The sequence below is a fragment of the Chenopodium album genome, chromosome 4, assembly GCF_948465745.1.
Source record: "Chenopodium album chromosome 4, dcCheAlbu1.1, whole genome shotgun sequence".
NCBI lineage: Eukaryota > Viridiplantae > Streptophyta > Magnoliopsida > Caryophyllales > Amaranthaceae > Chenopodium > Chenopodium album.
This window is the reverse complement of record NC_137837.1, coordinates 1,216,593-1,229,592: the sequence shown is the minus strand read 5'-3', so window position 1 is coordinate 1,229,592 and position 13,000 is coordinate 1,216,593. Positions and strand designations below refer to the sequence as shown.

The 13,000-nt window shown below is 33.4% G+C and overlaps 1 protein-coding gene across 1 annotated transcript; it reads right to left on the bottom strand.

Annotated features, from left to right (window-relative positions):
• Positions 1 to 4,711: 4,711 nt before the first annotated feature.
• LOC145628425 (zinc transporter ZTP29-like) lies at positions 4,712 to 11,447 on the bottom strand. Its single transcript, XM_081680721.1, has 12 exons — positions 10,973 to 11,447; positions 9,856 to 9,914; positions 9,527 to 9,619; positions 9,335 to 9,424; positions 9,141 to 9,225; positions 8,605 to 8,660; positions 7,033 to 7,089; positions 6,861 to 6,901; positions 6,277 to 6,344; positions 6,098 to 6,154; positions 5,902 to 6,019; positions 4,712 to 5,086 (listed from the first exon to the last, which is right to left on the bottom strand). Exons 1-12 carry the CDS (start codon positions 11,034 to 11,036, stop codon positions 5,041 to 5,043), a joined length of 834 nt encoding a protein of 277 aa, XP_081536847.1. The 5' UTR covers positions 11,037 to 11,447; the 3' UTR covers positions 4,712 to 5,040.
• Positions 11,448 to 13,000: the final 1,553 nt, after the last annotated feature.

Sequence of the window (13,000 nt, the reverse complement as noted above, 5' to 3'; positions counted from 1 at the left end):
TTTTTTCTAGTCATTTAAAAATGTAATACGAAGTTTACTATTAAGAAAAAAAGTTTTTGCATTTTTATAAAGTAATATTATTTCATTAATAGAAGAGTTACTAGACATGTACAAAATTTTTCATGGATAGATAAATATACATACATTGCTGTAGTATGATTAACATGTTAGGATCTTGGGTTTAAGGATGATCTGGATTTAGATAGATTTTTCTTATAAATATTAATCATTCCAGCAATTTTTTTCTGTCTCAAGTTGCTAATTTATAACATAATTAATGCTTTAAGAAGAAAAAAAATCAGTACATAACATATTTGATTTATATACGACATGTATATTAAAGTATATTTTCACATGTAAATCAATTATATATCCTTGTTTAGTCTCCTTTGAAATAATTTACTGAGTAGTAACAAAAAAGATTTCTGCTTTATTTGAAAAAATATATATGTTAATTCATGTTATTATTGTTTCTTTTAATTATCAAGTCTTTTTTTTAGTGGGGGTTGGGGTCAAGGTAATTTTATGAACTAGAATTATCCACAACTGTTATTATGTTTCAAAGCCATCATTTGAGCAATGTGATTAAAGTTAAGATTCAGATTTAAGCATGTTTAGATGGGTGAATGGGTCCCAATAATCTCCCTATGATATGGTCAATTATAAGATTGATTATGTTTTATAACTTTCATTTGATTGATAATACAGATTAGACTAGACAAACTCAAGTTGTAGCAAATGTTATGAATAAAAAACTTTAAGGAAAAAAAACCATCCACTCACAAGGAAAGTTAAATTCTAATATAATTCAAAGTCTCTAATAACCGATAAAAACTTAAGAGTAGACTCAATTTAACTTTAATAAAGATAGCCTTGATTTAATTTGTTTTATTTAATTATTACTTCTTCGTTTTTAGCTAGGTCATATATGAAACATGGTGTCACGCTATGCTGACTCGAATAAAGTTGTATATGCATTATTCTATACCCTTTTTTTCGCCATATATCTTATATCTATGGAATATGTAGACTATGTAGGAATGTCACAAAATCCGCTTATACACGAGCTAGGTTAAATGAAATGCATGGAGGTATGAGGTACAAATAAATAAAAAGGGTTGTCTAAAATGGAAGTGCTTGAAAGAAAGCATAAATGATAGCTCATGGTAAATGTTTGCAGATTTTGAGTCATAATAATAAATGACCTCTAACTTCCATATTGTCTAAGTACGATTTTGGACCTACGATAGTAAATATGGGTGCCCATGAAAAATTCTAATCAACTAGCAGACGAAATTTTGCCTCATTGGTTAGTCCTTGCAAAGTTGCACAAGCTGTCAATATACACTTCATCCGTCTTTTTTTCCCTAGGTTATATTCGATCTGTGTCTTGAGAGTTTCTTATAGTCTAAAAGATTTTACATAATTCGTATCAACTGACAAAATAAAAATACCAAACATTTAATTACATTGTGGAATAAATGCACGACTTCAATTTGTCATGAGATTTAATTTTCACATTATGTTGTTTTGGAAACCTAATTAGCACAACTAGGACAAACCCTGATTACAAATAAATAAATTTAGATAAATTAAGAGCAAAGAAGATAATTTTAGATCAAATAAAACCTAATTCAATATTCCACAAACAATCATGATTATGATCACTAAGGACAAAAAAAAAAAAAAAAAAAAAAAAAAAAAACATCAATTGAAAACATTATGTGAAAACTCAAACAACCTTAACTTTTCAAAATAAATAAATAAATAAATAAAAGCTAAATTAAATTGACAGCAGCTATAAATTAGGTATAATTATGAATATTACTGCAAACAGAAGAAGTATTTACAGCTGAAATAGTAATAAAAATTCAGTGGCATTGGATTGTGATAACTCATAAAATAGTACACTCCACTCCACTACACTTCACTACACTACTCCAGTAGCAGTTCTTACAAAAAGTCAATAACATTTTATGTAGCTCAAGAATACTACTTGTATTAACTTTATCTTCACTAAATTTTACTGCAGGCTGTTGTACATAAATATAAAAAATTCAGAATGAAAGGGCTTTTCAACTGACCAAAAAATATAATGTCATCATTAAATATTTCTTTTACCATATAATAGTGTTTCTTTTCTTTTTTTCAAGGTTAAAAAATATATATATACTTTCTGTTTTTTTTTTTTTTTTTTTTTTTTTGTCTACTAATTATCGTAAGTAACAAGACGTGAAACAAAAAATAATGTTAAACAAGTATTAAATTATTGTAAGTACTAATAACTAGTAGGTACTGAAGACCTGTTCTGTTCAGCTTACTTTCAGTTCAGTTCAACTCCAATCAGTTCAGTTCCGTTGTTTTTAGTAAATCGAATCAAACCCTGAGTATGATGGTTAATTCTAGTCACCTATAACTAAAAGTAGTACTAACATACTATAGACAAATTTAAACAGACATTATTTACTGTGTTTGGCTGGCAAGGCCCGAGTCTTAATTTTTGCATTGGTGTAAATGGTGTCCAATGAATGTACATAAAAAGTTGAGACATGACGATTAAGTATTGTTAATGATAGAAAAGAGTCCGAGAATTAAACTTTGACCCAAACTTTTTAGCCTAAGTTCCGCCATCAATTATATAAAGCTAAATGGGACGAACATTAAAGAGAGCGTAACTGCCAAATTTACCTATGGTTAATTTAGTTGATGAATTCGTTTGACTGATTGGATGTAAATGTTATAGGAGTACTATGTTTAGGCTCCAATCAAATGATTAGAGAGAGAAAAGGAGAAGTTAAAACTTTTTATTTTCAATTTATTTATATTTGTTTGTTTCTTTTAGGGGTGATAATTAAAAAAATTGATGATTAAATAAGGCAAGAAGAGATGGAAAAGATTTTGGTGGCAGCTTTTGTGAAAGTAGTTGTGAATTGTGACTTAACTTTGGATTATCCGCTTTGAAATGTCATGTCCAAAGAATTGAAGCAATATACTCAGATTACAAGGGGTACCCCTTCCACTGTTAGCTCATCTGAATTTTATTTATTTCACACTCTTTACTGTTTACCCTAATCATATTGTTTGAGATGTATGTATGCAACTAGCTTCCTGGTTATTGACTCTTGGATATGACATATGAGCTCTTCAAGTTGCTTTATTTGTAGATTACTCGCAAAATTTTGACTTTTTACATTGTTTGAGTACTCGTGTGTAAATTTTTTAAAATAAATGTTACTATACTATATGTATGATGAAAATAAAATGATAATGAATAATTACAAGAATTAACGATCAATGTATTGTGGGGATGATAAGCATGTGTAGTCACAGTAATGCGAGTAGTTAGAGTAAAACAGATTGATTTACGAAATTAATTTAAGTAGCATGGTTTCTCAGCTCATCATTTGTCTAGCCTCTGTGGTTAAGCTCGGCTTATGAGAAAGACAACAAAAGAAAGTCGAAATAAAGACATGTCAATCATGAGTATGTGTCAATTCAAATCGATGTGAGGGTTTAATGGGCCAAGAATATTTAGGCCAACCATGTATGAAGTACATTGGAATAAGGAAGATGTGCATGAACCTGATAAAATAAGATGTGCATGAACTGTTATTATTTACTATTATATCCGAATAAGATGAAATATTACTTATCAGGTTAGGCATAGTCAAGCACACATAACATGGGCACTATATGATTGTCCACGAAGTAGTGATGCAACCAAATTGTGGTAAGTTACCTAAGTACAAATTTTGAACTTAGTTTTGGAGAAATAGTACAATTATTTCCTTTGAAATAATTTGTGTTTATGGTCTGAGGTAAAATTGAAGCATTCGGTACATATTATAGGTCTCAAGTTCATATCCTCTAATCTTCGTAAAAAAACTTCTCTTTTTGAAGCTTATTTGAGCTTAGCACAGTAGCACCTACACTAGTGGTCCTTACTCCTAACTCCTTAATTGAAAGAAAAATGATGATTTTTTCAATTCTCGTATTAGAAAACGAAAATTTTATAAACTTATTTAGTAAAATTAATAAAATACTTTTGCTATATATATAATTACGTGGGTTGGTCCACCATAAAAGATTACGAGTAAATTTATGTAAAAAAAATTGACGAAGAGTAAATAGAATAATTTTTATTTTTGAATAAGGGTTAATAATAATATAAAAAAAAATATTAACATATGAATTTTCACCTTTGGGGAAACTCTTTTGCATTTTTTATTTCCTGTGCATTCTACTTTCAGTAAAATAGCTGAAAAACTTTCTTGTCTACCTCTTTTTGGCTAGCATAATTTCCAAGTTATCATTCGTTGAAGTATACAATAGTACATTAGAAGATAAAGAGCCAGACAACTTTAGTTGTGAATCTCTTTGTAGGATTCGCTTTCCTCTAATCATTTCACTTGAGTAAATTTCACTGAATCATCTTTAACTGGATTTATCTAAACCTTACCTTTAAGTAGACTTTTGCTAATTAACTAATATTATAATAAGCGATTGATGCATCATCATCAACTCTTTACCTATTTCTCCATTTCATAATGGGGTTAATTTTCTTCAATTGTCAAACTTTAATTGTTTAATAATATCAATATCAGTATGTATCTGTATTAATGCATGAGATATATGTACGTACTTTGCATATACACAGTATATTAGACTTTATATAGAAATAGTTTGAGCGTCAAAAGCAGTGACGCCTTAATGAATATGAGGATGTATCAGAGATCCTTCTGTATAAATGGTGTAGCCGACGTTTATAATTGGCATCAGAACACCAAAAATCAGCCAGAGATACCAAAAGGTTTTACCTTTGAAGATGCTAAGAAGTTATCCAATGATTTATGGTTACAACCTAACATAATTATGCACATCATTTTTCTTTCAGGTTTACATTACACTTCCAGTCCAACCCAAAGGTTGCAAGCTTCGCTTCATGTAATTTATCTATGTTAGCAAAGATGGGGTGATGGAAGTCAGACTGCCAATAGAGAGAATGATGCAGAGCGATGTACATCCATTGCAATGCTTCAGTTATAAACTCATCTCTGCCGGGAGGCTAATTTCTAGAAAATACAGACTGCGAACAGCAAACCAAAAAAATTAAGAAATAGCACGGATAAAGTGCAACAAGAAGAACAGGCAAAGCATTCATTCGCGAAGCTATGGACACAGGCCTCAAAAATTACACATAAATAATGCCAGTGATATCAGGTATTAGTAATCTTTGATTGTCAGGAGGGTGTAGAAAGGGTCGTATGACCACCTGACCAGGGGTTGAAGCTTGAGGAAGCACCCCAGCGGTATCTAAATCAAGTACTCAACTTGTTAACTACCCAAATACCCAAGTACTCGGAATTTAAGACACTTAAAACCTCGCCAGTCACTTGATCTACGAATCCAACTATCCATTTTGTATGACATAATGAAACTAACTGAATGTTACAGAGAAGTTTGTGCCATATCACATATGAGGTCACATGTAGATGTCCAATATTACACAGTCACACCCTAAATCTCTCAACGTTAATGAGTGGAAATGAACATACTTTGTAAAACACATACACATGCTTGGTAGGGAGATGTATTACGGTATTACTTGGGCATTCACCAGTCATGTAAAATGAAGCAATAGAAATTTTTTATCAGCAGTTTGTTATTCTATATCTAAAATCTATCACCTTAGGTTGAATCAATCTAAACTCACAGATCTTAATAAATCCAAGTCTGTCCTCCCCCTAGTTGTCCTCCCTCTTGGTTCTGGGACAGACAGATGGAATCACACAAGAAAAAGGAGCACATATAGGATACAAAGCCTAGACCATTTCTTCTTCTAATTATCAATTGAAATATTTCATATTAACTCACTCACATAAGTCACTTGATATTACTTACCTTGCTGACATAAAAGCCATGCCAAAGAAAACAGCCTTCACAGCTTGTTTCTGGCCAGCATAATCAAACGCTAGAGGCAACATCTCATGTAAGGTGAGGAAAGCCATCACTCCACCAACTGCCAAAAACCAAACATTCATTAGAGAAATGTTGGATAAGCCCAAGCATTTTCAACAACTTTGATGCAAGTACATACCTGATCCCAGAAGGCCATCAAGGATCTCAGGATTTAAACTGGTTGGGAATAGGTATGCTGCATCAAACAAAATCTGAACTATATTATTCAAGTAAGATAAATGAAATAACACAACAGAAAGTAATACCCAGATCAGGATTTGCCTTGAATTTTGTTTAATTCGTTCCATATGACCATACCTACAAGTATAACACCCAAGGGCTCCGCCAAACCAGAGAGTGATGCTATCTTAAATGCTTGCCACTTGCTGCAATGCATCAACAAAGTAAATGAGATAAATAGTATCTTATGACAGCAGAAACATAGTTGTGGCACAGGAACAAGCAATCACTGAGAATGGCATAATCTCCACCAAGCAACAACTCAAAATCTCTAATAAGTTGAATGTTAAGAATGAGCTAGTTATAAATTGAAAAAGGGTACTTTCTTGATTTGTGCAGGATGGCACGTTGGTTCACCTGGTTGACCAAATTACCTTGCACATCTAAATACCTAACGATCAAGCCCAGGCCATTTGACCCCTTTAACTTATAGGCTATAGGGAATTGCATCTTATACATGTGGTTTACCTTACTTGTCTCTGTGTGTGTAGCGAGAGAAAGAGAGTGGAGGGAGGTGCCATCTTTAACAAAAATGTGCTCTTGTTCCAATCAAGTGATGCACACTAATAAAGCCAAAAAGACTTCTATATGCCACATTCACAACAGCGATATCACCTAAACAACTATCTGGTAAGCGGGAAGCTATTTTAATAATTTCCTACCTTTGCGTTGCAAAGTAAACTGGAAGAGCAACAGCGACACCCTGTTCAAGAAAATAGGACAACTTTAGTTTATGCATGTATCAGATACCCTTACTGTTGCATATGCACAATCAAAATACTCCGTATGTATTAGAAAGGTACTCTCATCATTTGAGAGGATGGGCAACTATACCTCAGGAATGTTGTGCAGAGCAATAGCCAAAGCTAAATTAAGACCCACCTGAAGACCCTGGAAATGAAAAAAGAAAAGATTTAGAAGAATAATTGAAGCATCAAGGTAGGTGTCTCTTCATGCCTGCAGCTCTGCAGCATTCACAAATTTTAGAGCAAAAGGAGCAAGCAGAAAACAGAATAACAAAGGTCATTATAATTAATTTCTGTAAGTGGCAATGATTTAGAGGACCATGCTGTAAAATGAATCTTAATTTTAACAGTTCATCAAGAAAAGAAGCAACCAAATTTGACAAAACGCACTCCTCCTTCCCTGCCTACCACCACACCAATTTTCTAAGAGACAAAAGCCCGCCGGGGGGGGGGGGGGGGGGGGGGTGGGGACGCAAATAGATATACAAGCAGCAATATGGAAGACAGTAAATAGACGCTCTTCCATTCCTATCAACTATGAAAGTCACATTTTCCTATCCTACAGACTGAGACGCAAATAGATTACATATAGCATAACATGAATATAATTGTTAGTTTGTTATGTTATGAAGGTCATAATTCAAAGGTCTTTTACAGATGGAAAAGAAAAGCAACATAATCTTGTCAACCAAAATGAGGTTGAACTACATGTCTAAAATTGAAAGCGGAAGTAAAATCCTAACAAGTCTCAAAAAGATGGAAGCTTCAACTAGCAGTCCCCTCCATAGAAAAACAAAGTCGAGAAACACAAAAATGGAGTTCAATGATAAATTAAGAGATAAATTAAAATATCTTTCCATGCTAGAAGACTGGGTCAAGTCTCACTTGCACGACAGAACCTTGTTTTGCCAGGATACTCCAGTTGATATTTTTCTACCAATTTCACATTTTTACCTCAAGGGAGACCAGTTTTTTGGATAATACGCTGTGGAAAGGGAGGGAAGGAATAAGATGAGTCCCTTTTTCTTATACAAATGATACAATTCTTCCATAGATGGAAATGAAAGCAAGATCTTCACTTCCCCTCCTCTTCTTTCCCTTTACCTTCCCTTCTCTCCAAAATCAATATCGACAGCAACATATTACTAGGGTCTCGATTGGTTTCAATAATATGAGAAATATTAGGTGTTTAGACTGATTTCAAATTTCAAATAGGTATCAGTACATATTAAGGCCATTTATGTTTGCAACAAAATTAGTCTCTCCATCTGTGAAAATTGATCCCCCCCCCCCCCTTCTTGAGATTCTTGACTCACCAATGGCAAGATTTTAGATGTATTTGTTTTCCAGGGTGAGGATTTGGAAGATATTAATAGATATTCGTATGATCTAGCTGATTATGTAGATTTTTTCTTATTGACAATTATAGCAATGGTTAGTAAGATTTCCTCCTTGTATAAAGACAACTCATTAATCATAAATTGGTTATTAAAAATTGTTTTCATAGAAAAATTTAAATGTACATTTCCTTTAACAGAAAAACTGAAAAAAAAAATATGATGAAATCAAATGCTCGCTTATAGGCAAAGCTTATAAGCTGTAAAAGTTAGTCCTAGGATTGGAAAAAGATATAAATATATATGCATGAATCTAATTGTACCTTCATGGATCCAAGAAAAACTGCCATTCCCTCAGGGAAATTGTGCAAGCTGATACCTGAGAAATGAAGATTTGACTTCTCATAAGTTCAAAATTAGAATCAATGTAGGCATATTTCAAGGCCACACATATTACAGGAAAAAAAAAAAAAAAAAAAAACAACAACAACAACAAATAAAAAAAATCAAGGTGCCATCCATCAATTAGAATCTAGATTGAACTTCATACAAAAATGATGCAATGGTGAAGGAAATAGCATCATAGGTATTCATAGCTAGGGGAGCCCTTCCTGGTCCTTACCAAAAGGAAATAGCATCATATCTAGCATTATGATTAGTTTCTGTAATTATATCTATTATCTAACCTTTCACATTATCTACTCTAGAAAACACAATGAAAAAAGAAATGCAACAAGTCTGTTTAGAGTATACTAATAATCAACAATCTAGAGTTAACTAGCAACTGATCACTAAGAACAGCTGAATTTGACATGCTCCATGAGCACTAGAACAACTAAAAGCCTACAAGTGAGCATACCTATGGCTGTTATTATGCCACTGTACATGACTTGTCGCCGATGCTTCTTCATTAAGTCCTTCCCTTTTTCTTCTCCGTTTGCCCGCTAACCTCCAGAAGAATATCAACAAACCTTTAGGAGGTTGGTCCAGCTTGAAAGTCTCAATGCTTATTACAAAAACAGAAGAAACATTACAGTTTAAAACCAAACTAACCTTTTTGCTTTTAACACTTGGAGTAGGAGTGAGTGTTGGTTCTGGGATGAAGTTAGCAATAATTGCAAAGAAAATGACACCTGCAAAGAACTACAGACAACTGCACAAAGTGACTACTCTCAAACAGTGAATGGGCATATCATCTCTCCAATCTTCCTCAACAAAAGCAAATGAATGAAGGTAAGTACTTACCCATAAATTCCCTTTCAAGAAGCCAATAGAGTTTATGGCATTGTGAGCCAGATCTAGAAATGATATGCTAAGCATAAGGCCTGCAGCGAAGCCCTACATAATTTAACAAAAACTTTAGGAATTCTTATACTGTTTAACAAAGAAGCAAATTGAACAATATTCTCCTTGACATGCATAATTCCATTACACACACAAGTCTGAGAAGCATGTTCTTCACATATTATTGTACCAAAAGGTTAGGGCCAAGAGCTGCAAAGACTAAAAGTAGCAAAAATTCAATAACCTAGATCTTTAAAGTATGTTGCATTTCAAATAACAAAGTTATGCACCTGCAACAGCCCAAGCATCTTCAAGTTTGGTGCGTCACTTAGGACTACAAAAAGTGCACCTGTTTGACACCCCATATAGCAAAGTAAGCTTTCTCTCGTAAACTACAGTATTCTAGAATCAGGATCATTATCCATCATAAAGATATTGCATGACAAGGTAGAAAATATATAAATCATGATCCCCAGTTCAAAAAAGCGGAGGTGTGATGTAAACATAGTAGATTTAGTAGATAAAAAGGGGTCGAGGAGGTTTTAAAGCCAGGACCAAATAAAATTAGAATCAAGCTGTAATGCTGCACCACTCATTGCAGCCCTATGGAACCACAAAGTAAACAGTACTTGGAACAGTTTGAATTTCGACAAAATCCAAAACAGCTGAAAGATTGGCATAAATACATTACAGGGGTCAAAATATCTACCCGAAATTAGTATAAAACCATATGCATAAAGCTAACTTTCCCACATACATAAGGTACTCTGGTTAGCCATGTTTCATGATGAAACACCTCTCCTTTGAGCTCCACAACCCATCTAGTCACATTTTTCAAATTCATCTCCACATTTTAATAGCAGTAGTTTATGTTAAGCTTGCCAATTGTAAGTGCTACACTATAATGATCATATTATCGAAATCATCTCTGTCACGAAATCACTAGGACTAACCATTAACAGCATATATAATCCCTGTATTAACGCCATGACCATTACCATAACAACTTGCTAAGGAATATCATCAATCCTATTATTCCTATACTTCCCGTCTCTTCCCTCCACCCAACAGCCCGCCCCGCCCCCATTCCTTCAGCCCCCCACCCCCCAAATAAAATCCCTTCTTCAACATTAAGCAGCAATCAACAATACTCGTTACACTAACCAATTAATCTTACAAAAATCAATCTTAAAACTAGGGTAACAAGAATAGTCCTAAATTTTTTAACTCCCACGAACCAAAAAGCCTTCATCATTACACTATACTGCCCAAAAATCAGCTACATTATTCATATACCGTAACAAATCAACATTATAATAGCATGAATTTAAGAATAAGAAGTTACAAAAGATAAGAAATCGAGACATAATAACATTATAAAATTAAGTCAAAATTGAAAATTCATACCCAAGGATGTGCTCAACCCCCCAACAAGTGAGAGCGCAAGAGCAACCAAGACTTGAGAATCCATAGCTCAATCAGAAGCAATAGCAACAGCAATGGCAGCAATCCTTAAATCCAACGGTCAAAATCCACAATCCAAAAACACCCAGATACTAAATTCTTGGTTTTTCTGAATCAATTTCAAAAACCCTTGAAAATTACACAGATTTAAGAGAAATTAAGAAGTGGGGTTTCAGCTTTAAGGAGAAATTGGATGTTAAGCTTAAACCCAGAACCCCTTCTCGGTAATATAAGAGAGAAATGAAAAAGGGAAGTATATAAGGGGTGAAATAGTGAATCAGGAAAAGGCAAACCAATTTTTGAGGGAGAATCAGGAGAGATTATGTGGAAGAAAGGAAAGAGATGGTTTGATCAGGTGGTCCAACTCCATCATATTTAAATGAAGTTGTATGAATGAGAAAAGAATTTTCTTGTTAATAAGCTAAGACTTATATTTTTACTTTTTTTTTTTTATTTTTTTTATTTTTTTTATTTTTTATTATTATTATTATTTTTAAGGAGCCATGAGCACATAGTTAAAAAAAAAAAGGGTGTACATGAGATTTTTGTAAAACTTTTTGTTACGATAATTAGCTTATGTTCAAGCGATGACTTACACATCTGGGATTCTGGGCTGCTTAAATTTGCGAAAGGTGCCGGTTCAATAGGGTCATTCATCTTACCTTTAAAATGAAAATAAAAAATAGGTTATATTCAATTTATCTAATTGTCAAGTATCATACTTTATCTGAACTTTACTAAACTTATTAAACCTAGTCACAACTTATTCAATTCTAAATCCTTATCAAAACTTATTTATCCTGAACTTATTTTTTCTAAAATAATTGAAAACAAGGTGAACAAAATGAAACTACTTGTTTGAGAATTATTTTATAATACTCAAGATGTGTCGCTAGTTTAATATTAGTCGTGCAATAACATATGACTAAAATTTTTATGTAATTGAGCATTCTTCATGCATGGTTTTGATAAGGATTTAGAATATGCAATTGGTCATGTCACATGTCATACAATTAACAATTAAGTACGGAGTAGTAGTTAAGAGTATTTTCATCATCATCTACGAAACCCTGGTGTTTTAGTGCTTGATGCCTTAATCACACCTAACTTACTTTCTCAGCATTACATTACTAGTTTACTACTACTATACAATTCAACAAGCAACCATATGTTTTGCAAAGGTTGTCCCACGAGTCCACGACTCCCGCCCCCCACTCTAATATTGGGCCGGAGACCTGGCATGTAGCCCATCAATGTTCCAAGAGTCCAAGACTCCCAACTTTCAAACTCTGGCCGATGGATACACTCCGGTTCAATGTAGTCATGGGACAAGACATGTACTTGTATTTAATAAGGGTTCGTTCTCTTCAGTTCATTTTCAGTTCAGTTCAGCTCCAATAAGTTCAGTTCAATTTATTTCAGTCCAATTCAATCAATCAGAACAGACCCTAAGTCTTTTAGGATTCCTTGAGAAGCATGAAAAGTGTCTTGATACTTAACCTCGTAGAGTCCAAAAATGCTCTTTACAGACAAAATTGAAAGCTATAATGTACAGAATCAGACTAATTTTAGAGATTAATAGGATTTGATGTTGAAAAATTGAGTAACGATGGGAGATGCATTTTAGGGTCATATAGATTGTTTGGAACCCTACACACCCACTTATGTATCACGTAAAGACTCGGGGTGACTTTAAGTTAATAACGGGATGAAATTCCACGGGTTCACTAAACCTTAGGGCAATGAAGTGAAAATTTTGCTTAAAGTAAGAATCAATTTTTTCAGACTAATTAAAATGAAAGTAGCATAGACAATTATTTAAGTTAAAAGAGTTTTTTTTTTTTTTTTTTTTTTTTTGGTGTTTAGAGAGCCACAAGGACGGGGTGAGAATCGATCCTAGGATCTCCTAGAAATCGGGAGGGAAGCTCTAACCACTTGAGCTATCCCTCACTCTCATTTAAGTTAAAAGAG

Bases quoted from the DNA above. Each gene is read 5' to 3' on its own strand.
- LOC145628425 (XM_081680721.1), bottom strand. From the start codon at position 11,036: ATGGATTCTCAAGTCTTGGTTGCTCTTGCGCTCTCACTTGTTGGGGGG. The intron at 9,620-9,855 runs GTGCATAACTTT...TAAATTATGTAG, and splicing joins AGATGCTTGGGCTGTTGCAG to GGCTTCGCTGCAGGCCTTAT. The intron at 6,020-6,097 runs GTATGTACTTGC...GGTTTTTGGCAG, and splicing joins TGATGGCCTTCTGGGATCAG to TTGGTGGAGTGATGGCTTTC.